The sequence below is a fragment of the Drosophila guanche genome, unplaced genomic scaffold (genome assembly GCF_900245975.1).
Source record: "Drosophila guanche unplaced genomic scaffold, DGUA_6, whole genome shotgun sequence".
NCBI classification, from domain to species: domain Eukaryota; kingdom Metazoa; phylum Arthropoda; class Insecta; order Diptera; family Drosophilidae; genus Drosophila; species Drosophila guanche.
Genome location: NW_022995750.1, coordinates 4,504,382 through 4,530,405, shown reverse-complemented (window position 1 = coordinate 4,530,405; position 26,024 = coordinate 4,504,382). Strand labels below are relative to the sequence as shown.

At 42.1% G+C, this 26,024-nt stretch overlaps 1 protein-coding gene across 1 annotated transcript; it reads left to right on the top strand.

The window, feature by feature from the left end:
- The first annotated feature begins 6,725 nt into the window (after window positions 1-6,725).
- Window positions 6,726-26,011, top strand: LOC117585888 (atrial natriuretic peptide receptor 1). The gene is made up of 9 exons (XM_034275643.1): window positions 6,726-6,962; window positions 12,629-13,789; window positions 16,943-17,057; window positions 19,150-19,294; window positions 20,341-20,767; window positions 20,831-21,559; window positions 21,628-21,792; window positions 23,496-23,679; window positions 23,746-26,011. The coding sequence occupies exons 2-9, from the start codon at window positions 12,871-12,873 to the stop codon at window positions 25,478-25,480; spliced, it is 4,419 nt and encodes a 1,472-aa protein (XP_034131534.1). The 5' UTR covers window positions 6,726-6,962; window positions 12,629-12,870; the 3' UTR covers window positions 25,481-26,011.
- The last annotated feature ends 13 nt before the right edge of the window (window positions 26,012-26,024 follow it).

Sequence of the window (26,024 nt, the reverse complement as noted above, 5' to 3'; positions counted from 1 at the left end):
AAAACGACAGTTTTTCGCACCATTTCACTTGTCAATTATATATGTACAGGTAGTCTTTAGCACTGGCACCTGCATCTGTCAGCGCATGTGAAAAGCTGTCGCCCGTCAGCCAGCGGAAAATTGTATTTCCCAGTGCGAACAATTGCTTGACTAAAATCCCAGAAAAGCGTGACTGCAAAATCCATAAAAAAATCAAATGATTTTGCTCCCTTTCATTTTTTGAAACAATCAAACCATCAAATGAAATTCTTATCAGTGCTGACACCCGAAAAGTTTTTGTTGGTTCAGGGTGAAAAACTTTTAGCTCCAAGGAAAATGTAAGATATTTCTCGACTAATTGTGTTTGCAAGCACTTTGCCGACTGGAAAATAGGATTAAGTTCTCCAAATATTTGCTGGAAATTTGCAACTTGAACGGTGCTTCATTTTCATCCCTAATTTAATTCGTTCATTTTCGCTGCATTTCATTTTCTATTCAATTTGTTGGCACTCTGAAAAAGGTCTAAAATAACTAATTTGTTCGAACTGATTTGTCGCTTAAGGTGGAAACTGTTGGATAAGCCCCACCCCACAGTAAGTGGTGGGGACAAAGCGTGTGAAAATAGGAAAAAGTTTCATTTTAATGCATACAATTAGAATCGCTGAGTGAAAAGTCATGTTCGCAGTTGATTATCCGTTGGTGCCGTCAGAAAGTAGCAAATTTTCATTTAATTTTTACTCAACTGAAAACGAGCTTAGTGCAAAATTGCATATCCTTTAAGAAAATTCTTTCAATAAAAAAACGGAAATTTATTTGCTGAGTTTTGAATTATGAAATAGTACACAGTGTACAGTGTCTCAGACCGCCATGTTGCGGCAACAAAAGTACGCAGAGCTAAATGCAACTGCCAGTAGCATGGAGCTGCAGAGGGAGTACAGTAAACCTCATTAACTGGCAGCACAATAGACCACAATGCCGGAGGACCCACTCCTGATGGCAGTAACCAACCTTTTCCATCTCTTTCTGGGCAAACAGAGACTGCTGCCTTATATGCAAATTAGTTTTGCCAGCCACACGCCATCGTTATAATAATTTTTTATGAGACAGAATTAAACTCCAATTGTAACATTTTCTGACAAGGTGTGTGCGAGTAGTCCTAGATAACAGATATGTAAACATACACACACACAATTATGTATGTAGTTGTTATGTAACTACATATAACATTTACATGGCAGGCGGCAAAAGTTTTGTGGTCCAGTTTAGTAAACATTTGTGGACATCTGACTTTAATTAATCCATAACTTTCAAGAAGAAAAATACCATTCCATTTGTCTGCATATTTAAAAGGCATTAAAAGTAGATTAAATTTTTAGGGTGCTTTAAACTTTAATTATTTCACATTTTCGGAAAAACCAAAAATCGATTTCAAACGAGCCTCGAAACATAGTTTTAATTTACGCAATACATTTTCACAGTTTCCAGGATTCTCTGCTGTGGCTTTATGTGGGTTTCAAAGAGAAGACTGTATATAAGTAAACATAATCTTGTTTGCCACAAACCAAAATCCCAATGTCATCTTTGGAATTTCTCATTATGCGGCTGTCAGGCCCCTGCGTTCCACAGAGGCTGCATCCACCAGCAGCCACCAAGATAGATAAATGGTGGCATATGGGAAGACAAAAGAAGTGAACCATGGTATGGGTTTGTTTGGGGTAGAACGCCTCCACTTTCCACCTAATAAGCCATAGTCAACCATTCAGCTAGGGCACACAAAAGTTAAGCATAAATTTAATTAAATTGAACCCCAATTTGCTCTCTAACAGGGCCCAAATGGTTCTCTTTATGCATCTGTGACACTTTATATGTCTGCATAACTGCGCTGTTTAGGTTTAATTCAGAATAAATGGATATTTACCTAAAAACAAGACTATCAATATGACAAACGAGCAGCTCTTGACCGGTTTGAACCCCAGTTACTAATCAATTATTCAAATGTGGAAAATCACACACCAAAGCTCGTTCGCTTCTCTTCAGGAAAATATGAGACAAGTTTTTCTCTGTTTTTGTTGACAGCCCCACCCCAGAGCGTAACCTATTTAAAGGGCCTGCAACTCCAACCCTTAAAATAGCTTAAGTTAGAAGGGGTAGTAGAGTGTCCTTTACCTATTCATCCATTTTAATAATTCCATAAAATATGGGCAATATTTCACATAATTTCTCACCTACTCCCCCTCTACTCCTGCACACCGAAAGTAATCAAATTAAAACGCAATCGGCGAACAAATTGCTCATCAATTATATAATTATTTGTTGTTTGCAGATGCACATTTCCACAATCAAAGGCAGCCGCATTTCGGGCAAAAAGTGTAGCAGACATTTTGGCTGTTTGTCTTGTTTTTTGTGCACCTTTAATTGGCGACCGGAATCCACTTTTTTAGTTGTTCCGTTTTTCTCATTGATTCGTCTAATATTGCAATTGAATTTAAAATAGCTAAAATATACATCAATTTACATTCAATAAGTCCTGCACATGGCAAATAAAAAACATAAGATAAAATATATGTACATATGTATGCACATTCATTCATACATATATGCATACTGTAGCAAATATTTCTTTTGCACTCGATCTGCCTCATATAAATTCGAAATTTATTTGAATTTTTAACACATTTTTTGCCATGTCCAATTTTTTTGCCAAATTTATCCCAAAGGTATCGAGAAGGTTTTGCAGCCACCGCAAGCTATGGGAAATATTTTTGCAACCGTTTGTTGAATTTTCTTGACTAATTAATTGGCTGACCAAATGGTGTAGGCATATTGGCCAAAAAGAAATCCATAATGCCACAGAGTAGATGACTTTTTCAATTATTCGCATGCGGCTGATGCTGCTGCTGCTGTTTCTCCTGGGGCCACTGCATTGCGGTTTAAATCGTTAAAGTGCCAAAACTATAAATTTCCCAAAGCTCTCATCCATGTGGGAGAGACAGAGATGGAGCAGGAGGGAAGAACTGATGCAGATGGACATTGTGAGATGAGGGTGTGCAAAGGGAGACCGAGGTATCACGGTGTGGTTGGTGTCATGGCCAAACTGCCTGTCAGACCGCCGCAGTGCATCATTAACAGGACTGAGAGCTGGGTAATAATGCCGACACCAGATGTGGCCACTGCTCAGCTCTTATCAGATGGTGAAACCCAAAAACCATTCGAGCTGGCAATCAAATTTAGACGAAACTAACGAACTGTAAATTCACTTGAAAGAAATTGAGACTTATCTCAGTGGAAAGCTGTAAAAAGGAAGGATTTTATTTTTAGAAATCATTATTATTACTTTATTATTTTTCGGAAAACTTACTTAGTTCTGAGTATAATGTTTATTTGGCTCCACTGCATAGCCAATATACCCTAACAGAGCATTCCCCTGTGCCCTTGCAGTGTATTAAAGAGTCATATTTTGCAACCATTTTGGGGCTTTCCTATTAGTTTGTGATGTTCTGATGCGGTTCGCACAGTGGGAACTGTAACTGCCACACTGCCATAGTCAAGCTGCCACAACTGACACGAACACACCTAAGCGGGGCACACAGATACACAGAGAGAAGGAGACAGAGATGCAGTGATGAAAAATGCTGCCTAAAGGTTTTTTCTCAAGCAAAGAACTAAAAGTTTTGATAGACTATAACCCGAGACCGAAGACCCCAGCCGACTGGAAAAGTGTGCTCAGCACATTAGGTTAGAGCGGAAAGAAAAGTTTTGTAGAAAGTTTTCGTGAAAGAAGAGGCAGAAGCCACCTTTTGATTAAGCATGCAAATAGAATTAATTATAAAATTCTGCCATTGTTCCGCCTTTTACCCCATATAGATTCTTCTCACCAACTTGTTGAAAAGTTATTTGCTTTAATTACGTTGAAAACTTGAACACCAATTGCTGGCAGAGTACTAATGGGGTAAAAGGAAACCTAACAAAATCCTGAAAATCAAGTTCCAATCTGACAGCAGGCGATGCTGTTGAGTCATTTATCCATCCAGAGCTCAAGATAATTACACTGCACGTACACACAAATTGAACAATAAAGTCCACAGCGCATCCAAGCGATGTCCTGTCCTCTCTGTCATATGCAGCTCCTTAAATCTCTTTTCTATCTCTATCTCCGCCTATTAGTACAACAATTGTTCAGAAAGAAGCATGTGATCTGATTAAAATGTGTGCTAGACAACGAGTTGTAAACAAGATGGTTGTGAGATTTTATAGTTGGTACTCTCCCTTCTCCCCGGAACACGCTGTGAAATCCCTTTGAAGCGGCATATTGCCAGACTAAAGCTAGAGATAACTTGGCAGAGAAAATGTAAATCAGTTTGGGGTGTAAGTGGAAGATTTACAAAATGTTAGGCACAAGAAATGTTCATGTTCATGTTCTAAAACTATTTTAATATAATCTTTTGCAGTTCAATTTGAATACATTTAGCAATTTTTAGGCAGTATTCATTGTGTGAGAGAGTTCTTTAGAGAAAACTTTCCGTGGGGCTACTTTCTGTGCAGAATGAATAGAGTATTCCCTATTCCACTGATTGCTCTACCACTTGCCATAATAAAGATTCTGTTTTCCTTGTTTGCTATTTTCATTTACAGTTATTGCTTGGAGCTATGCTCACCCAACCACCCATACTCATCCACACCCATAAAGAGCTAAAGAGCAATGGGAAATATTGAATGCAGAAAACGTTGCGTATGAGCAATGCAATATAAGGGAAAAGGAAAACCTCTGTCTGAGGAGAGACAGAGAGATGGAGGTGGGGGAACCATTAACAGTATTTTATGCAGTGTCTTTTATTTATTAATTTCAATAAGAACGATACTTAAGGAAATTATTTAAATGCATTAACATTTCGCTTTCTGAGACAAAGGGATAAGGGCAAGGGATAAGGGCAAGCAACGGTGGCGTATGCGTGATGTGCCACAGTGTCTGTGGCCAGTCATTGTGCTGGTTCCGGCTGATGTCCTTGCTCGGTGTAATCAACATTGGCATTCATCAGCTTTCTCTCTCAATCTATCTTGCTTCGATGGCATTCCCTTAGTGCTTTTTCATCTGATGCCATTTCCGGAAAGAGAAAAAATCGGAACGGATAAGGAAAAAGACAGAAGAGAGGATGCTTAACATTTTTACCAGACAACTTCATTTGAGTCATTTGCTCCTTTATTGACAATTTATATGGATTTCAGGGCGGAGCACTGTAAGCCAGAATCGACTGAATAAAATCTTAATGTAAATGTCCGCGCTACATATAAAGATGAGTGGCAAAAGTGGCTGGGCGGCAGAGGAACAGGAATTTAATTTCAATTTCAAAAGGAAATGCTCTCCGTCTCCTTCAATAACAAACTGAAGCAACTTCTAAGGCCTTCCTTACTGCAGCCAGAAGTCAAATTGGATAGATTTCCCTATGATTGCCATCTGCCACGGCCCTCAGCTATTTAGCTATCCATCCATCCATTTAACTATCTATCCATTTAGCTGTGTGAATGCCATGCCAGCCTCAAACAGGAAACTGCAGAAATGGTTGGCATTGAATGCGAAGCGTGGCAGGAAGAATCTAATTTATGGCTAACATACATACACAGGGAGAGCACACATAGAACGAGACCCAGACAGAAGGACAGACTTGTCTGACACTGTCTGAGTGTTCCAATTGTTGATGCACAAAGTGAACAGATGTACTCCTGATGCTAATCCTCTGGAAGGACTAGGCGCCAGTTGGTTTAATTCAAAAATTTCTGACACAACAAACACGAAAACCTGAAAGGATTGCAAACAGCAACTCAAAAATGTACCATCCCACAGATGCACACACTCTGACACTCTGATGTAGAAACGAAACGCAGGGAACGCAAGTGATGGCAACAAGTGCATCTCATTCCGCTCCATACTCATTGCTCTCATTCTTTAAACCCAAAAAACTCGGTCTCATCCATGTGATTTATTAAGTTCAAGTGCTAGGAAAAGGGAAGAAAGAAACATATATAGAACGAAAGTGAGAATAAAACTGAAATATGAAAGCATGGGGAAAACAAGGAAATGGAGTGCACAGGCATGGGTGCACCACACGCACACTGAGCCAAACATTTAATGCGTGCCACGCTGGGGATGCGTATTATCTGCCTGCCATTTGTATGCATGTGTGTTTGCATCTGTGTAATCAAAGCAGGAGCGGAGCTCTTGGACCAGTCCCGGCTGCGAATGTACTATCTGGAGCGTAGTTGAAATTCAAATTGGATTTGGCCATGTGAGGACGTAATGGACAACAGGCATATAGAAAGGCAAAAGAGAACCAAAGAAAATCTGAGTACATGCGTGTTCTACCCCAGGGTCTGGATTCTTTTTTTTTGATTATAATTTCATTCTTTTCCCATTGCACAATTTCAATTGAATTGTTTACCATGAACATCAAATCTACAATCAGAATTTTGGTCCCTCTTCCATGGGAAATAACTAAATATAGAACAAGAAATAAGTTCAGTGTCTTAGTCAATGAGCCTCACATGGAAATTAGATTTCCCCTCGCAGGATCCTCCATTTTACATCTGCCTGTCTCCTTTTTTTCCCTTTGCGGATCACCTACGCAGCTGCTGGCAGCGCTTCGCTGCTTAGCGTTGGCGTCGTCGCCGACAAAGCTTTAGCGTCGCTGCCAAAGCTTCGGCATCGGCATCGCATCGTCGTGTCGTATGCGGCTGCTTCCGATTCCTCAGTTCGGTTTACCATTCGAGCGCGTTCGAAGCGCTGAGAAAATCGCGCACGAATCGCATCGACAAAGAGAAAAGAAAAAACTCAATTAAAAGTACGCGGCTTTTTCTCAAATTTTTAATATAAATTATTAAAATGCGACGGCTTTTGGTGTTTTTCACGTTGTATGCTCTATGATATGCCTTATCAATAGCAGCAACCGCACAGAAAAAAGGGTGATAAGATAAAAAGCGCATAATTAAAAGTAAATAGAATTGAGATCTTAGCACAATGTGCAGGCGATTGAAATAAATCTATAAATAAATATCATGAGAAAAAGTGAAATTAGCAAGGAAAATAATGAATGTTTTTATCGAGTGAAATGGAAGTGCTTAACCCTTACAATTAACACTTGTGCGACAATGGTGCCGAACCACAACGAAATTAATGTTAATCAATAAGCGACAAATCTGCCAGATACCCAGAAGCCAAAATCATTCACAAATCATTGCCCGCTGACCACAAAATTTGATTTGTTTGCAAAATATTTGTGGCATTTTTCATCGTTTATTTATCATTTCCGATTGTTTTGTAATTTGATGGGAGCGCTGTAAACAATCAATTTTAATTTATGGCACTAGTTTTGCCGTAATTAATGTTGGTGGTCATATTTGGAACCACTAATTATATACACTGGACATAAATAACTATTTAAATTCAGATTAAAAGTGTTGGGAACTTGATTCCATGACTAATTGCATATAAAATATAATAAATAAATGTGTCTACTCAAAATCACAAGCTGAAATATGAGCAAACATTTTTTGTTGAATTTTAAATGAACTCTGCTAAATAAATATTATAGAATCTGTGGCCCCGAAAACACACAACAATGTACGTTTTTTAAGCCTTTGCAAATTTAATTCTCAGCTTATTTATTTACGTCTTTCTTCATATTTATAATTGTCGCAAAAGCAAACAAATTGCTGGAGAGCCCGTATCCAGTAGACAGTTTCCAGTCGCAGTAGCCAGAGGAACGTGTTTGCTCCTTCAAACACAATTTTTGGTTGTCTTTCTTTTGGGGCTCGTTAAATTGCTTTTACAAGGAAATATTTTACATCCATGCAAAGGGAGAAGGGTCACCGAAATCGGACATCGAGCATCGGAGAGAACTGATAGAACAGACAGTGCACAATATTGTTCATATATTGTTTCGATGCGGAGTGGACAGTAGTCCCCAGGGGAACTGAAAAAAAAAACGGCAGCAGTAGCGTGGGGTCAGTGCTGACAGACGTGTTGAACTTGAAATACAATTTGTAAAATTTTTCACTGTTGCTATTCAGCTACTTGAAAATGTTTCCGTTGGAAAATTTGTCGAGGGTACAGCTGCTTTGTTGAGCGGAAAATATTAATGGACAATTAAAGGAGATAAATGCTGTTGCATTTTATGGAAAATTTATATGTGAAAATGTGTAAAGCATTATCAAAACTCATAAAACTATCATAGGGAAGGTGGCTAAAAATATTACCATATGCTATTGAATGGAAAGTGCTTCTTCCTTTAGAATATAACATTCCTTAAATATTAATTAGAGTATCTGAACTGCGACTTCTAAGAAATTGTTTTTCCTTCAAATTCCGCAATGGAATATTCAGCATCGCTTGCCTTGCATTTTTGGTTCCATTTTCGCATTTTTGTTTTGTTTTTCTTTATTTTTGTTGTCGCTGTTTTTATTTTGTTGTTTTTTTATTTTTCACAGCATAAAGAGTGCAATGTGCAAATAAATGTTTTTCTGTAAACATTTATGCGTAAAGTTTCCACGGAAAGGGGAGGTGGCTAAGTGAGTGTCACTCTGACGAGTGAATGAGCAATGAGTGTAATTAAAACGCCCACGAATAGATGCATAGTGTAACTTTTTGAATGCTTACACAGGCAGCTCATTGTCACACCTGTCTCGGGTGTCTCTGAGCGGATAAACAGCTTCTGTGAGTGCCAGAGATGAATCAAGATATGCTAATGGCTAATTGAATTGATTCATGATTACAGTTCGTGATGTAAATAAGTGCTTTGCGAGAGTAGTGATTGATTTGAGTTCATTAAGTTGATCTGCAGAGATCGTATACCAACTAACTAATGATCTTAACTCTGTGTACTGGCAGTGAGAGTACTTTAGAAATATTGATGGCCGGTTCTGGAAAATACTTCGATACTGTTTCCCGCTTTTTACCGATTACCTAACTCTCAGTATTACGCGCCATACGATTGTGTGTGTTTATTGTGTTCAGGTAGTGCTAAAAATAACAACAGAGCACTCTACAAATTATTCAGTTCATATTTCGCTCTAGCTGAAATCAGCTTGGACAGCACCTACGAATAAGTCGGAAAAAACAATTGAAAATAAACCAAAACAAAAATATTAGCTCACAAATAAAGAGTAGTAAGTAGTAATGACCGTAAAGAAGGCTACATACTATGGCCAACCAGCTTAACAGCGACCCAGGAATACTCTCCAATCTAAGAAATAAATGTGGATATTCAGAGAAGAAAGCTATGATAAATATGATAAATATTTCTTTGGATTATTTGATTTGTATTCAAGGGAATTATCAGAAAACAGAAAAGAATTGAAGAAAGTAGACTTTACTTTTGTAGAAAAGTTATTTTGGGTATTCGCTATAATAGTGGATTTTTTGCTAATCTATCTGTTTTTTTAACCATAAATTATTCTGAAGAGATAAACAACTTCTCAACTGTAACAAAGTGCTCTGGCAGACAAAAACCCTATGAATCATATTCTTCTCTTAATGATTTCCCTTTTAATAGTCCACATTACCCCTGCTTAATATGAATGAATGCTTCACTAAGGTGTCTAATCACACATAAAAAGACCATAAAAATGGAAGATTAGCTAATTATTTAATTATCCAAATGATAACTCTAACGACTTTTGAACGGTTTTAAGCTGCGGGCTGGTTTTTCATATGGAAAATAAATCAGTTCCATTTTGCTATTTTGCATAGTCTGTGGGTCTACGGAAAGTAATTAAACCACATGACCAAGTCGATGACAGCAGAATCGCGAAGTGTCCGAAGGCGACAGCTGGACGGGAGAGCTGCTGGTTTGGTTGACTGGGGTTTACGCTCTAAAAATAGCCATAAGCCAAAATGACAGGTGACGTTGAACAGCTGAACAGTTGGGGCCAGTTAGGCAACCCATTAATAAAGCGTGAACCTCAATAGTCAGAGGCGCGAGAGACAAATAAAAGAATTATCATAAACCGATCAACATGGAATGATGAAAGATAGTAAACCCACAAAAAATGTGTGTGAAGTTTAGATTAAAATCTCATAAATCAAGCGTCTCAAACACAGTGGGAGAGTAACGTCTAACGGCATCCCATGATACATACCTTCAACAATTGCTACCTGATGGGGCACCCCGTGGACTGGACCTCCAATAGAGGCCCATAATGAGCTCCGAGGGGGTCTTTAGAGAGAGGTGAAGAAAGAGGGATCTGTTAATCCACGGCACGTGTAAACTCTTAAGACCCGCTTTCATAAAAAATACTCATATACGCAAAACCGAAAAGCGTACAAAATTGAAACCACACAAAAAACAAAACAAAAAACAACACAATTCAAATAATAATAAAATGTAAATAAAAAAAATACAAATTTATCTATCCCTCTCCTTTTATTCATATCTCTCTCTCGCTCTCTGACTGTCGCTCCTGTCTGGCTTGGTCTCAAGCCTCAAATTGACCCATATTTCTTATATTTTTTTGGCATTTGACGAATTGTTTGTCCGACAACCTTGAGAATGGAAGTTGCGCAGCACTGAGGTTTCTGTCTCCTGGCATCAGGCATCAATCAATCTTCAACTGATTGAAAGTATTGCTAAATGTCAAATACATCGATAAAATGTGAAATGAGCATGGTATACGTAGGTGAATATTTGACGCTTCCTGAGTAGCGGTTTTGTAGGTGGTTCTTATATCAGAATATTTGTATGATAAGTTACTAACCGATAAAACGAATAGAAAAAGTCTTGATTTAATGAGAAAGATTTACGTTTGATATCCAGTTCATTCATAGAACAGACTGCGTATTTCATTCAGTCTCTTTTCAAGAATGGAAATAGTATTTCTGGATCTTTGGGCAGCCAAAGTCTAATATTAATATTTATGTATGCGCCACTCGAGGAAAATAATGCTCTAATACTTACATGTTCGTTTTTATGCGCCAAACATAATTTACTGCTAGGCACGATCATAACTGAACATATTCCTCATATTTTACCGCTCCGCAAATCTTAAGAATGAGATGTGGATATGAGAAAAAGTTAAACGCCAAAGGGCATCATTATGGTAGCATTATTTTATTTTTTTATATAGATCTCTCGAATGGCGAACCCACTTTTTTTCTTCATTGCATTGTGTTTATTACTATTGTTTGTTGTGTCTTTTGGCGCTTTAGGCCACATTGGAATGGCTTGAAGGGGCATTTTTTTGTCTGCGGTTATTTTTAGATACAAAAGTATATCTTTGTGGCTTTAGGCTTTCGATGTTATTCGGTTTTGGATTTGAGTTTAATGAACGCATAGCCGCCGAATTATAATGGAGATCATGATGGTAATGGAGAACGGAAAAATTGGTCAAGAGCTCAGAGACCAGGAACTACACTCTCCCCAATAATGTTCTTTCGGAATTCTGTTGAATCATTCCTCAGTTCTTCCCCCTATTAAAATGATTCGCCACGTTCTTTACTTACTTTTCTAATTGCCGTTAAATTTGTAACGAATTCGACAATCTGCTCAAAGATTTATACTATTCTCTCTCTTACTAAATTAATAAAGTAAGCTGACCGAAATACGTGTCAGTACAAAGTAAAACAATATACTTATTCCCTCGGAGCTCAGGTGAAGGTCAAAATAATTTTAAATACCTCATTTTGGGTTTATTTTTAGCCCTTTTGTTTTAGTCGCATGCGTTGTCTTACACAAATTGTACGGGTATTCCAATCAATTATTTATTTGTTGAATGTTCCAAAAGTTCAACCAAAAAAACAAAAGATGTCAAGCGGGTTTCTCTCACATCTCAAGTATTACTTCTTAAGAACTGTATCTGTTAAGAACAATTGATCGTCGATATGGACACGCCAAACAGTTCGTTTTGGACTGTTCGCGTCTGGCCCTAACAAACATTTGCATAAATATATCTGTAATTCGATTCGAAGCTAAAAATAGCCAAGAGTTTGTATATGAGTTTTGTGAAGCTCTCCGTTTTGTATACCCTTCGAATGATGAAGTGGAGGGTTCTGATTTCATTGAAAGGAATCTTGGACAGCTCTTACCGATTTCAGAGAGCTCGAAGTATCACTAAAATTGAAATGGGTTTTCTCTGATTTTACGGAATTTCTTAAAAGTACATTTTGAAACCTAAAGCTTAGAGTATTCGAACTGCGACTTACAGCGAAACTCGATTATTATTTGTGTGTTTTGGTATTCATATTCTCCACAAGCAATTTGCCAGCACACACAAGTGTTTTACATGGAATGAATATTGCAATGTGGCTGTTATTCACGGCCTGCATTTACGGTACTCATACTCATACTCGAACTCGTACGCGTATATTTATAAATGCAAATAGTAAATATTATTTTGGATTTTTGGCTTATCCTTCAATGGGAATCGGCGGCTGTGCATATTTGTGAATGCTTCAATAAATGGATGATGAAATAAAATAAAACGTTGCCTCCTGTAGGAACACTAATTAAAATTGATGGCAACCAAATAAAGGGAGGAAGAACCAGTTGGCTAATGAAAAGTTTCGCGAGGGGTAATTACATTTGAACAATCGGCGATCATTAATAAAAATTCGAGGCAAACGAAACAGTGTAATTAATAAACGAAAACTCCAATTTCAATGCAGGTCTTGCTGCAAAAGTTAAATATATTGTAAAATCGAAAATGAATTAAAGAAGAAGCTGTGGTAATAATAAAAGCACTCGCATAAATAATGCGATCAAAATCAGTGACAAAGTGCACCGCTTGACACAAACCCAATCGAGTATACCGAACCGAACATCTGAGAGAGTGAGAGTAAGAGATCCAGAGAGAAAAACGACACCATTCCCCAGAGTGGAGGAGAGCTCGGAACAGATCCCATCTGAGATGCCCCCCGTTGGCAGATCGGTCCGGCCAACATTACGGGGACTGAGCCTCGGCCTGAGCCTGTGCCTGCTGCTGGTGGTGCTGCTGCCGAGTAGAGGACCTGCCCGGGCCTGGTTCTACGATGTCGAAGCTGTGGGTGGCGTGGCCACCATGGGACCGAGCTCCGACGAGCACAGCTTCAAGACACCCGAGACCAAGAACTCTCACAAGTCGCAGATCACGGAGCTGGTGCAGCACTTCCCGAGCATTCCCATCCATGCCATGCCCAATCACCACCATGTGGCCCATCGCCAGCTGGTGTTTGTGGCCCTGCTGCCTTCTGTGGAGTCGGACAACAAGAATGACTGCATAATGCCAAAGGTGCTGCCCGTCCTAGAGCTGGGCATTCGGCACATCCAGCGGATGGGATTCGTCGGTGATACCCACTTCGACATCAAACTGATTTCAAGAGACACATTCTGCTCCTCGAAGTACGGACCGATTGGCTTCTTCGAGATCTACACCCAGTGGCCGGAGGTGAATGCGGTTTTTGGACTTCCCTGCGAGTACGTATTGGCTCCGATCTCACGCTATGCGGATGTCTGGCAGGTCCCTGTACTCACCACCGGCGGCAATGCCAAGGAGTTCAATAAAAAGTCAGAGAGCTACTCCACACTCACCCGCCTCAAGGGCGCGCAGGTTAATAATCTGGGAAATGTGGTGCGAGCCATTCTCAACAGCTTCAATTGGACGCGCACTGCTCTGATCTACCAGAACGAGAACTCCAAGGTCAAAGGTAACTCTGTGTGCTTCCTGTGCCTGGCCGCCATACACGACACCATCGAAAAGCACTCGGTGTATCAGCTGGGATTCGATACAACCACCTGGACCAAGGCGGACATCACGCGAATGCTAAAGAATGTGGCCATGCAGACGAGAAGTAAGTATCTAGAAATATTATTGTATAGCTACATGCATTTTTTTCCACTTCCGACACACACATTTTGTGTGCTCATCCCATATACTTTTCTCTCTTGACCTCCTTGGCATGCAACAGAGGGACGACCTTGTTGATTTGTTTGCCCATCTGATGCACTTGCCAGTTGCCCGTGCATTTAAGCTTACAGCCACCCTGAACTGTTTTAACCTCATTGCGTTCTCTGTCATTGAAAGCGAAAACGATTTAATTATAGACACGCAAAGAGCGCAAAGAGTGTGGCAAAGACAAGTTCAAGAAACCAGTCCAATAGGAATAGATGTTTGCAGTGCAAAGATACATATCTGATCAGGTTCTGCATTAATTTGTCTCTCTGTCATATTATAAATAGTCCCCACAGTCGCACTGCGCTTGTGTGCACAGCGGTGCGTATGAGCAATGTTTGCAGTCGACTGTAAGTGAATTCAAATGTGAAATGTGTATTGGTTGGGCATGAATATTGGCAACGATTCGCTGTTAATTAAAATATCAAATTAGCAGCGGGCTAGTTATGAAGCCATCAGTTGTCATGGACACAAATGAGTGACAGCAAATAGTCGAATATCAGGCATATGTAAGTAGTATGTGCCTTTTGCTTCTGTGAGTTTGATGCCTGTCTGTCTGCCTGTGTGGCCGATCCCTTCCCATTTGGATCGCATGAAATAGTTTGATTACAGCTCATTTAATTTCATTTATTGGCAATTAACACAATAAACAATTACAATCCTTATGCATATTTTGTGTGGCATTTCGCGGCATTACGCTTCACACTTCTATGCTAATTGAATTTTAATGGGAGAACAAAAAGTGCTTGGAAGTGCCTAGGAATTACTAGGCAATAATAGCAATAACTAGGAATAATAAAGAAGTCATTGATTAAGATATGATTCTATTGTTTCCTAAAGTCATTGGAAATTAAGGGAAATTAATCAGCATTTCGAAAATCAAAAGCTGTATCCAAGAGGACTCTGCTTTGATATATATTCATCCGACGTACAAAGAAGCCTTTGTATAAGTACATATGCACCTTATGACTGCTGTTAAACTCCATAAATCATATATCTGTCCCCAAATAGATTTTGTGTGCCATATAATACATTTTAATTAAAACATAATGATGTCGTTAAACGTTTTGAATGTTAAATGAGTTTGTTTTCTGTGCATTATAATTTTTGGGTTTGCCGACAAAGAAAGTTAATTATCTGTTATGGTTGATGTCTAACAATAGAACTGAGTTCAAGGGCAGTCTATAGGAGTACTTTCTTAGTCATATATCTGTACGTGTTATTGTTATTTTATTGATTGTATAATTTATATAAGAAATAACTTAAGTTACTGCTCAGGAAATTCACTTAAAATCTTTTTGTTCTGAGCTTTGATTTATTCAATTTGTTATTTGATATCTTCCTGATGTCAATCTTTACACAAACATGATTTTTTTATGGCACACAATATATTTTGTACATTGCTTTGGTTATTGATTTATAAGCCGAGGCAAAGTTCAGAGTCCTCGGCCACAACATTTATGCTTGAGAACACCTCCGGCTGACTCAGGGCACAACTTTTAATTACTTATTCATATCATGGCATAAAAATGCACACACTCATGACTTAACTTTATACTCGCAAACAACAGAGCAAAAGTTCGAGAGGAGATGTAACATTTAAAAGACAAGCAACAAGCAGCAAACAAATAAAGAAAAATAAAAATTGCATAATTAAATCAAGTCAATTGCAAGTTTTTTGCACTGAACTTGAAATTGAACCAAGCCCAGGGCAAGAGCTTATTCTCTTTTAAATCTTTTAAGTAATTAAATTTCAGCAAAGAAAATTCAAAAGATGACGTTGAAAATTTCATTACTGAGCGGGGTAAGCGACTGAGAAAATTGCACTTGATTGTTCTGTGTTTGAGCTATGATACGCATCATATATGTACATATATTTATGTAAATGTATGCACGTGTACATATACATTCCCCCCTCTCTCTCTCTTTGACGCAGAAGTTTCTGATTTGAATATAGTTTATTCATTTGTTGGCAACACTTTTGACATATAAATACCTTCCTGGGAGCCGCTTGTTTGCATATCATGAGTGCTGCATGTCGTCTGGGCTATTACATTGACCAGTTTATGATGGCTTATGGAGAGTGCCAGCCAGCCGAGACATTTGAATGTGTATTTATATGTTGACCTGACATTCGATTTGTAATTAATGAAATTTACATGAACTCTTGAGTGTCTGGTCAATTTCATTTAGGATTTATATTAGCAAAGAAAATATGCTGCTCTATGTAGATCAGAAAATAATTGTCAGAAATTGCCCATAATGGATCCCCAAATATATGCTAAAAACCTCTGCTTTTCCCCTAGTTGACATTCAATTTGTGGTTGATGGACTCCATTAGATCTATTATTCGTGCATTTTAATTGCACATTAGCGAGAAATAATTAGCAGCCGTCAGGTAGCCGTCTGTAGCTGTTGCTATCAATATTATTTTAACATTTCGAGCATGAATTTAAATTGAAAAATTTGTATACAAATGTTGGCAGGAATGGATAACTTTTACCAATTTTCTAATCATCAAAAACATACGCAAAGCGAAACTTATTTCAATAATATTATTCATGAGTTTGATTGGCATTCAATTAGTAATTAATATGCAAATATCAAATTAGCTTGAGCGGAGCTAATTGGAAAATTGTACAGAAACCAAACCCATGCAATAAACATGCATTAAAGGGATAAAGCTGGTTAAAGTTAGGCTATAAACCCTCATGAAAATGCCTTTCCCCATTCTCTCACAAACTCTGGTTCCGAAGACATATCGAAAACGAGTGCGGTATCGAGTGCTGTCAGACTCATATCAACTTGAGTGTGAAGCATCATTAAGATATTTTTGAGTTTTAATTTAAGAAACAATGTGTTTTTGTCTTCCTTACGCCGTTTTTGCATTCACTGACGTCAGAGCCACTGACAATCGTACAAGTCTCGTTTTCAACAGCTTTCAAATAAATTAATACATTTTTAATGACAAGAGAGCCACCAGCTCAGGCCACAAACATGACCATTTGTATTTCATATTTTGGTCTCTTTTCTTTATGTTTTTGTTTTGCAGTTGTCATTATGTGCGCCGATCCGCAGTCGATACGTCAAATTATGCTGACAGCCGAGGAGTTGAATATGATCGATAGCGGCGAATATGTTTTCATCAATATTGAGTTATTTTCGCGGTGAGTAAATCTTTGAATTACTTCACAGACACCAAGACCACAGATACTCGTACACAGACGCCACAGATACAAAAGGTGATCAATTTGTTGCCTTTCACTTTGATCAAACACAATAACACAACAAAATATTCATTTGTATATCACACATATAACACACATAAAAGTACACCACGCTCACTCTCGAACAAAAATATTCTTTACAAACTGCGCACGAGGTGCGGGCATACGAGTATGTACATACATATGTACAGACATTAGTCAAGGTTATTAAAATTATGAAATGTAGCAATCGGAGTTGTCCATAAATAGCATCTGCATTTACCCCTCTCTGGGCAGCCACAAAAACAAAAACTATTTTTAAATTGAGGAAATTCCACATTTCGGCACATGGCAGAGGCAGATCGATTAAAGCCATAAATCGACTGTAAGAGCACCTCAGACTTGTACAGGGAACTCGGACTCTAGCTCGGGCTCGGACTTGGACTTCGATTCAGTATGATTACCCGCAAATATTAATGCTGAGTAATGCTCTCGGGTCGGATCTCTTTGTCTCACATCGCATGCCCTCACCACAGCCTCACCCTAGCACGAAAGCTTTTTTTTGTGTGACCCACCAAAAATGGTAAATATTGCCAAAGGAAGTCGATAATCAAAGAGCCTAGGGAGCCAAATATAAATATTAAAGAAGATCTTACGATGATTAATTCTACGACTATGTTCCATGCGAAAGTGTAATCTGTACAACTGATGAAAATGTTTTGGTTGCACTGAAAAGGCAGATGGTTGGACTCCTCCTCCAGCTACATATGCAGTTTCATATTTCTCGCGAAATCTCGTATATTTTTGCAGTCAATTTCTACATTTGCATGTCCATTAAATGCATTCTAATCGCCTTCTGACCTTCATGACACTCGCAATCAATGGAAAAATGTTGCGTTTATATACATCAAGTGTAATCTATAAACAACTACCCCTAGTCGTACCCGCCCTCGTATGCAAGTGCATTTGGCTGAATGTTAGTATGAATGCCGGCATATATGTATGTACATTGGGATTAACTGGGATCAATTTCCTGCTTGCAAATATTATATTTGTTGAGATCTATTTTGAAATAAAAAATCAACAGAATTCCACATGAAATTCTCGAAATATAAGTTACCATCATTCATCATTTGTTCAATAAATTTAATGGGAGAATGTGGTCTGATAACTGCTCATTTGATTGTGCCACTATACAACCAAAAATCTGGTTATATACCAGATACCAGAACCATATATCTGTATATGTCCATATCAGTACATAATAGATAGAACCTGAACAAGGCTCTGACTTCAAATGTAAGAAATCTCCTAATCTTTCCATCTCTCAGAGACTGGAATAATCTCTTTATTACTCCAATCGACTGCACCTGCATCTGCACATCATGCATACAATCTACAGAAACTATGCATAAGGGATATCCAGTCATTGACAGATGTCTCCTACATCTTTGTATCTTTTCTTTCCCCCATCTTTGTTTCTCGCAATCTCTTTTACCTTAGACAACTACCATTCTGTGTTTTTCTGTCCACAATCGAGTCTTTTACACCCCATTCATAAATGCAACTCAGACTGAACCTTGAGCGAAACATGGATGTCTTGCAGTCTTCATAATCAATAACTGTGAAGTGTATTCGTAACCAGGGACTAGTAGCATTGAATCTAGACCGAAACACAGATAACTACTGTGTAGACAGAGGGGAGGGTTATGTACTTCAAATACGTTTACATGGAATCATCTTCGAACAGAAGTATCAGTAGCTGTAGCGGTGTGTGGGTTTTTTTGGTTGAGAGTGTGTGTGTGTTTGTGCTGGTTCCGCACACTTTACAATTACAAATCTATTTATAAACAATTAATGACGCATATCAAAGCTGGCAATAAACCTAAGACGACAGCGGATAGGGCACAAAGGCAAATTAAAACTGCATTGATAAGGCAAAATGCTGTGCTAAGTCAAAAATAAATACGAAAGTTGATTACAAATAAAAGGGCAGACTGTACGTAAGAGCAGGAGGGAGATTTGATTGATAATATTTCGCATTCTCTTGAAGGGTTCCCTATCTGACGTCGCAGCCGTGGTACGATAAGAACGATACGGATTTGAATAATGAGCGCGCCCAGAAGGCCTACACCGCCATGCTGACCGTCACCCCCAAGCAGCCCAACGACAATGAGTACACGCGGGTCTCCAATGAGGTGAGTGGGTGATGGGGTGGCTGGATGGTTGATGCTCCATATTTGCATCGAAATGGGTTTGGCAGCCAATTTGAACATTTTCTTTTTCCCCAGATTTCTTTTGTTGCTCTTTTATAGTCACTTCGTTTGTTTCCTTCTCTTTTTTGTGTGTTTGCTGTTGCTTTAATTTGCTATCCTCGCTTTTTTGGCCAGCCTCTGCCTCATGCATACTCAATGCCAGTGCACGATTCCTCTCTTGGCCATAGCCTATTTTGCATAGGATCCTGCAGCGGAGCAGCGGCAGGGGGTAAGGAGAGGAATCGTACACATTTTTCTGTTGATACATGGTAAATTTACAACAAACAGAGAAGCTCCGACAACACCTGAGAGCCCATTTGTTGGCCCAACTTCACGCTGAAGTGGACTCGTAAAAAGCCAACCCACAGAATCGCCTCAGAGCCAAACCAAAGGAAAGCAAATGAAAATGAGGCAGCTGCTGCTGCATTTGCTGATAAGCAGCAAGTCAGAGAGCAGGACACTTGCCTGCAGATACACGTCGTTAGTCCTTAGAGACACACACACAAACACACATGAGAGCCGCCTGGCCTAATGAGCTGCCAACATTGACAGAGCCCTGAGCTCGGCCTGCATTTCTCTTTCTCCACATTTTCCATCAATACGTTTCCAAGAGGAGAGAGAGTCTTTAAGCTTAAGACATGTTAGTACTTTCTTGGCACCGAAACTCTTGCCAGCCAAATCCCTGTCAAAGTGGAAGGCCAAAACTGAATTCCGCTCTTGGCACAACCTGGCAGGCGGTCTGCAATAATTTTCACATGGATTGTGACAAAAAGTCAGACGCTCCAACGCAATCCTTTGCCATTTCCAAGCGAGCAAACGCTTAATTGAATTTTCACAGAGGAGCTGTTCGCGGCCAAAGCAATTAAAGGAGCCACGAACAACAATTGATGGTGCCCTTTGGCTAGGGTGGGGAACGAGAAGCGACAGATATAAGAGAGAGCGAGTCAGTTGAGATTAATTCGTTTGGTGTGGGATTTCGCCTTTTACAGATCAAAGCCATTGCAGCCGACAAATATAATTACACGTTCAGCGACAACGAACCGATTTCGGCATTCGTCACGTCCTTCTTCGATGGGGTCCTGCTCTATGCGAACGCCCTGAACGACAGCATCCGCGAGGATCCCAGCATGCTGACCCGCCCCATCAATGGCACGGACATGGTGCGTCGCATGTGGAACCGCAGCTTCACGGGCATCACCGGCAACGTGACCATCGATGCCAATGGGGATCGACTGTCGGCGTACTCCCTGCTCGATATGAATCCCAATACGGGTCGCTTTGAGATTGTGGCCCACTTTCTGCACAATCGATTGGAGTTCGAGTCCAATAAGGAAATCCACTGGGCAGGGGATCGCGAGGAGGCGCCATCGGATCGTCCCAGCTGTGGCTACGATGGAGCTCTGTGTCCCGACAATTGTGAGTAGATTCGTAATAAATATAAAACCAGAATCATTCCTTCATTTTCGATGACTCTTTCAGCTCTTCCTGGCTATGCCATACTCTCGATAGTTCTGGGCAGCATGGTGATCATCATGGCCGTGTGCTTTTTCTTTGGCTATCGTCACTACATCGCTGAGGCGGAGATCAATTCGATGAGCTGGAAAGTCTCCTTGGAGGATGTCATGTTCCGGGATGCCGCCGAGCGTGGCCTGCGCGGATCCTTCCACTCGCTGGTGAAGCAGAGCTCGCAACTGACGCTGATGTCCGAGGATATGGTGTCCATAAACGGGGATCGACAGATCTTCATACCCGTGGGCATGTTCCGCAAGAGCAAGGTGGCCATCAAGCCCATCGAGGTGGACAATGTGCAGGCGCTGCTCACGCGCAACCTCATGCTCCAGCTGAAGCGAATGAAGGACCTGCAGCACGATCATTTGGTGAAGTTTTACGGAGCGTGCCTGGACCAGAGGCGCAGCTTTCTGCTCACCGAGTACTGTCCAAAGGGTTCGCTGCAGGACATACTGGAGAACGAGCAATTCCAGCTGGACTGGATGTTCAAGCTGTCCCTCATGCACGACATCGTCCGGGGCATGCAGTTCCTGCACAGCTCCGACATTCGCTCGCACGGCAATCTCAAGTCCTCCAACTGCGTGGTGGACTCTCGCTTTGTCCTGAAGATCACAGACTTTGGCCTCCACACGCTGCGACGTTCGCGCTACGACCTGGAGAGCGATGGAGGCAATTGCAACAGCCACGCCTACTGGAGCAGTACGTAACCGCAACCAACTCTCACTGCATTTCTCACTCTCACAATCACAATCTCGCCCTCATTGCAGACCTCCTTTGGACAGCGCCAGAGCTCTTGAGGCTCGAACACCACCGTGCCCCCGAGGGCACCCAGAAGGGCGATGTCTATGCCTTTGGCGTCATTGTGCACGAGATAACCACACGACAGGGCCCCTTCTTTCTCGGCAAGTGTGCGTATGAGAAATCGCCACAAGGTACGTACGTACGTGTATGCAATGCAATTCTCTCTCCTGCCTCCTCCTGAGTATCCTTTGCACCTCTTTACTCTGTCCGTGTTAAGTATTTCTCTTCCTTGTTCGTGTTGCGGCTGATTTTGGTTGTGTGGAATTTTAATGCCAGATTTTTGCACATGTTGAGGTTGCTCCGTGGCTTGGTGCTGGATTGTTGCATGTGGCTGTGTGGCATGGCTTCGTCCACACATTAGAACATGAACGTCCTGCCTGGCAAATCTCTGACAGTGGAGTGGACTGAGCACCATCAGTCAATTGATGGTTTGCCTCGGGAATGACCTGATATTCAAGTGTGATTAAACGCTTACCAGATGTGTACCTTAAAGCTAATACATGCAGAGATTTAATGCTTTAAATTAACGCCACATAATTCTGGATTTAAGATTTAAGAGCATTGAGTTGTTCAATGGAATCTCCCAAATGGATTAGAGGCGTTAATAAATCGATTCAACTAAAAGTAGGAATGACTTTACGCTTCTTTAACCATCTGCCAGTTTGCAGCATTCTACCCAGTCTCTCCACCATCACAAACTAAATGCATTGAATGCATGCAAAGCCAACTTTAGACCTCACACCGATTTCAATTGGCGCTCAAAACTTGGTCTACAACTTGCCACAGAGAGAGGGACAGTGCCACTCGTGGCAACCACTTGACAAATTCATCAAATTATGCACTGACTTGAGTTTGGGAATCGAGCGGCGTTTCCTCCTGCCACTTGCCCGCCACCGAGCGTAACTTTTGCAGCCAGCTTCTGGAGAGTTCAGAGCTCAGAGTTGTGACTGGAGAAGACGAATTTAATTGCGGCCTCAGAACACATTCACTCGAAATCGAAATCAAATTGCACGGCTGACCCGAAAAGTTGTCGACGGGCTGTTCCTGTTCCTGCTGCTGCTGCCCCCTGTGGAAGACGTGGCACAAATCACGAACTCGTCTCGGGGTGGCAGCGGGGCACGTCCAGGCTGTCCGTGTCGGAGTCGAGGCCCAAGCCGCAGCTGTGACGAAGCCAGCACCAGCAGCCTGCTGGATGCCGTGTGCCTCTGCTCTTGTTCTTGTTCTTGCTTTTGCTTTGGCCACGGATGTCAGTACTCTTGGCCAGGTCGATGGAGCCGAGCGGCTCTAGCCAGGCTTGATTCAGCTTTTGCTGTCGCTCCAGCTGCCACAGCCACTCGATGCGTGATCGGCCCCAGCCACAGTGGGGCTCTGGCGGCAATTTTGCGCAGCGCCCAAACACCACATCGGCATCGGTTGGTTCCGGTTTCGTTTTGTTGTCCATGCCACCGACTCGTCTGAGCACAGACGGCGGCAACTGCACCCTTGACCTGGACACGGACCTCATTAGACCCATAATTTGGCACTCCGTTTGCAGGTCCTGTGTGCTGTAGATGGAGCGCAGCAGCTCCTCCTGATGAAACCAATTGGGATTCATGCTGTAGACAAACCAGTTGGGCGCTTTGCCCGGCAGAAGATCTGGACAAAACAATTGTAGATATCGGTCCGTGGAGCACATGCCTATGTGTAGCAGGTGTAGCAGGTGTAGCAGCTGCCCAGCCAGAGCAGGACATAAAATGACATTAGACACTAACAATTTACATAGTTCGGGGAGCAATCGAAACTTTATTAAGTGAATGAAGTCTAACACAAAGCCTCATCATCCATTCCTTCACAGAGATCATCGAGCTGGTGAAGAACTATCATCCGTCCCGCATGCAGAAGCCATTCCGACCCGATCTCGAACCCTTTGGCGACACCAAGGCCGACATCAATGGCATCATTCGACGCTGCTGGGCCGAGGATCCCGCCGAGAGGCCAGACTTTAACACACTCAAGTCCATGATACGCAAGTTCAACAAGTGAGTGGGGGAGTCAGTAGAGGGTAAAGAGAACCCTTGATAATCATTTCCCTTTCTGCTTTCCAGGGATAATGAAACTGGCAACATTGTGGACAATCTGCTGAAGCGCATGGAGCTGTATGCCAATAACCTGGAGGAGCTCGTGGAGGAGCGCACCCAGGACTACCACGAGGAGAAGAAGAAATGCGAGAAGCTGCTGTACCAGCTGCTGCCGCAGAGTGTGGCCGCTCAGCTGATCAGCGGGCAGCCCGTGGTGGCCGAGACCTTCGACCAGGTGACAATCTACTTCAGTGACATTGTGGGCTTTACGGCCATCTCGGCGGAGAGCACACCCATGCAGGTGGTGCAGTTCCTCAATGATCTGTACACCTGCTTCGACTCGATTGTGGAGAACTTCGATGTGTACAAGGTGGAGACGATCGGGGATGCGTACATGGTGGTCTCCGGCCTGCCCATTCGCAATGGGAATCAGCATGCGAGGGAGATAGCCCGCCTGGCGCTGGCCCTCCTGGAGGCAGTGCACAACTTCAGGATCCACCATCGGCCGGAGGATCGGCTCAAGCTGAGGATCGGCCTGCATACGGGCGCCTGCGTAGCCGGCGTGGTGGGCCTGAAGATGCCCCGCTACTGCCTCTTCGGGGACACCGTGAACACGGCCTCTCGCATGGAGTCCAATGGGGAGGCCCTGAAGATCCACATCAGCGAGACCACAAAGGTGGCCCTGGACGAGTTCGGCACCTTTGTGACGACCCGCCGCGGCTTTGTGCCCATGAAGGGCAAGGGCGAAATGCTCACCTACTGGCTGGAGGGAGAGGTGCCCAAGCCGAACGACCACCTCTCGCCCAGCAAGCTAATGCTCTCCCGTCGATCCTCCCTCAAGCAGCCGCATCGCCAGATCCATTCACTCCACAAACAATACTCAGAGCTGGCTGTGGCGGCGCCACCACAGCTGCCAGCGGCTGCCGCCGTGCCGATTATTGCGCTGCCGCCGCCCAAGGAGTGCTCGCCCAACCTCCGGGTGAAGCGCAAGATCAGCTCCAGCTCGCCCAAGCTCAACGGCAGCAGCCTCGACTACCAAAAGACTGAGAACAACTACTATCTGGATGCGGAGGCCGCCCAGAAACCGTGCGACATCTACAGCAGCCGCTCGCTGCGCGACATGGAGGAGGCCAGCGACAGCTGGGAGCTGGCCCACTTCCGGCTGCCCCTGAGTGGAGCCCTCAAGAACCACAACAACAATCACGGCCATGTCCAATCGAACTCGAACTCGAACTCCAATCTGAGCGGCATCCTGCAGCCGCCGCCAGCGTCCGGCCGCAGCCGGCTGAAGCCCTCGCCCACGATCTCAACGCTGCTGACGAGCAGTCGCAGCGAAGCCAATGCCAATGCCAATGCCAATGCCAATGCCTCTGGCTTGGACACGGGCAGCCTGGGCAGCTCACAGAGGATCAAGTTTGCCGACAGCGGCGAGACCTCACTGCTAATCGAGAAGCAGAAGCAGTTGCAGCCGTCGGCAATTGCCAAACCCCTGGTGATGGGCAGCAGTCCCCAGCGGAGTGCGAGCAGCTGCAGCAGCCAGAACATTCCAACAGCCAACCTGGGAGCAGACACCACTGCTGTGGTGGGCAGCCACCACTATGGCTACCTGGTGAAGAACTACAAGCAGCTGCTGTGCAAGCCGGTGACGGGTGCCTCGAATAGCCACGGCCATGGCCTGGCTGATCCACAGGTGGCGGGTCGCGGATCAGTGGGGGCCGGCAGTGCCGTGACACAGCCCCTGCTGGCCAAGATCAACTCTTAGTTGTAAGCGGGGGTAGAGTGAACAGCCATCCCCCCCAAAGCCCTAGGGCTCTACTCTACTCTCCTCGTAATTATATGCATATTATGTACATGTACTTGTTTGTGATAATAAGTTAAACCCAAGTTGAACAACCATCGACCTGGATGGAGATTAGTGAGATGAAAATCAAATTCGAAATTTGTATGAGACTCTGCAGTGGAAGTGTTTGGCGTAGCTTTTAGTCCCCTTCTCCTTTCCTTTCCTTACTCGTAAGTAGCGAATTTTATCCATAAATCGTTGTAAATAGGATAGGCCCTCCCATCCCGGAACCGATCTGATCTGTTCCTTGTGCTTTGAATATTCATTTCTCCAACTCAACTCAGAAGACAAGTAATTTAAACTGAATGTAATCTAGAATCTAGCAACTAGAAACTAGCTGTTAAGTGTAGACAAAATTATGACATTTTTTTCGTGTATGTGTAAAGTATTAAAGGAACATGAATATTTATTTGAGAAATTTACGAATAAAGAGGTTATACCTTATAAATAGAAGGATTTATGTTGG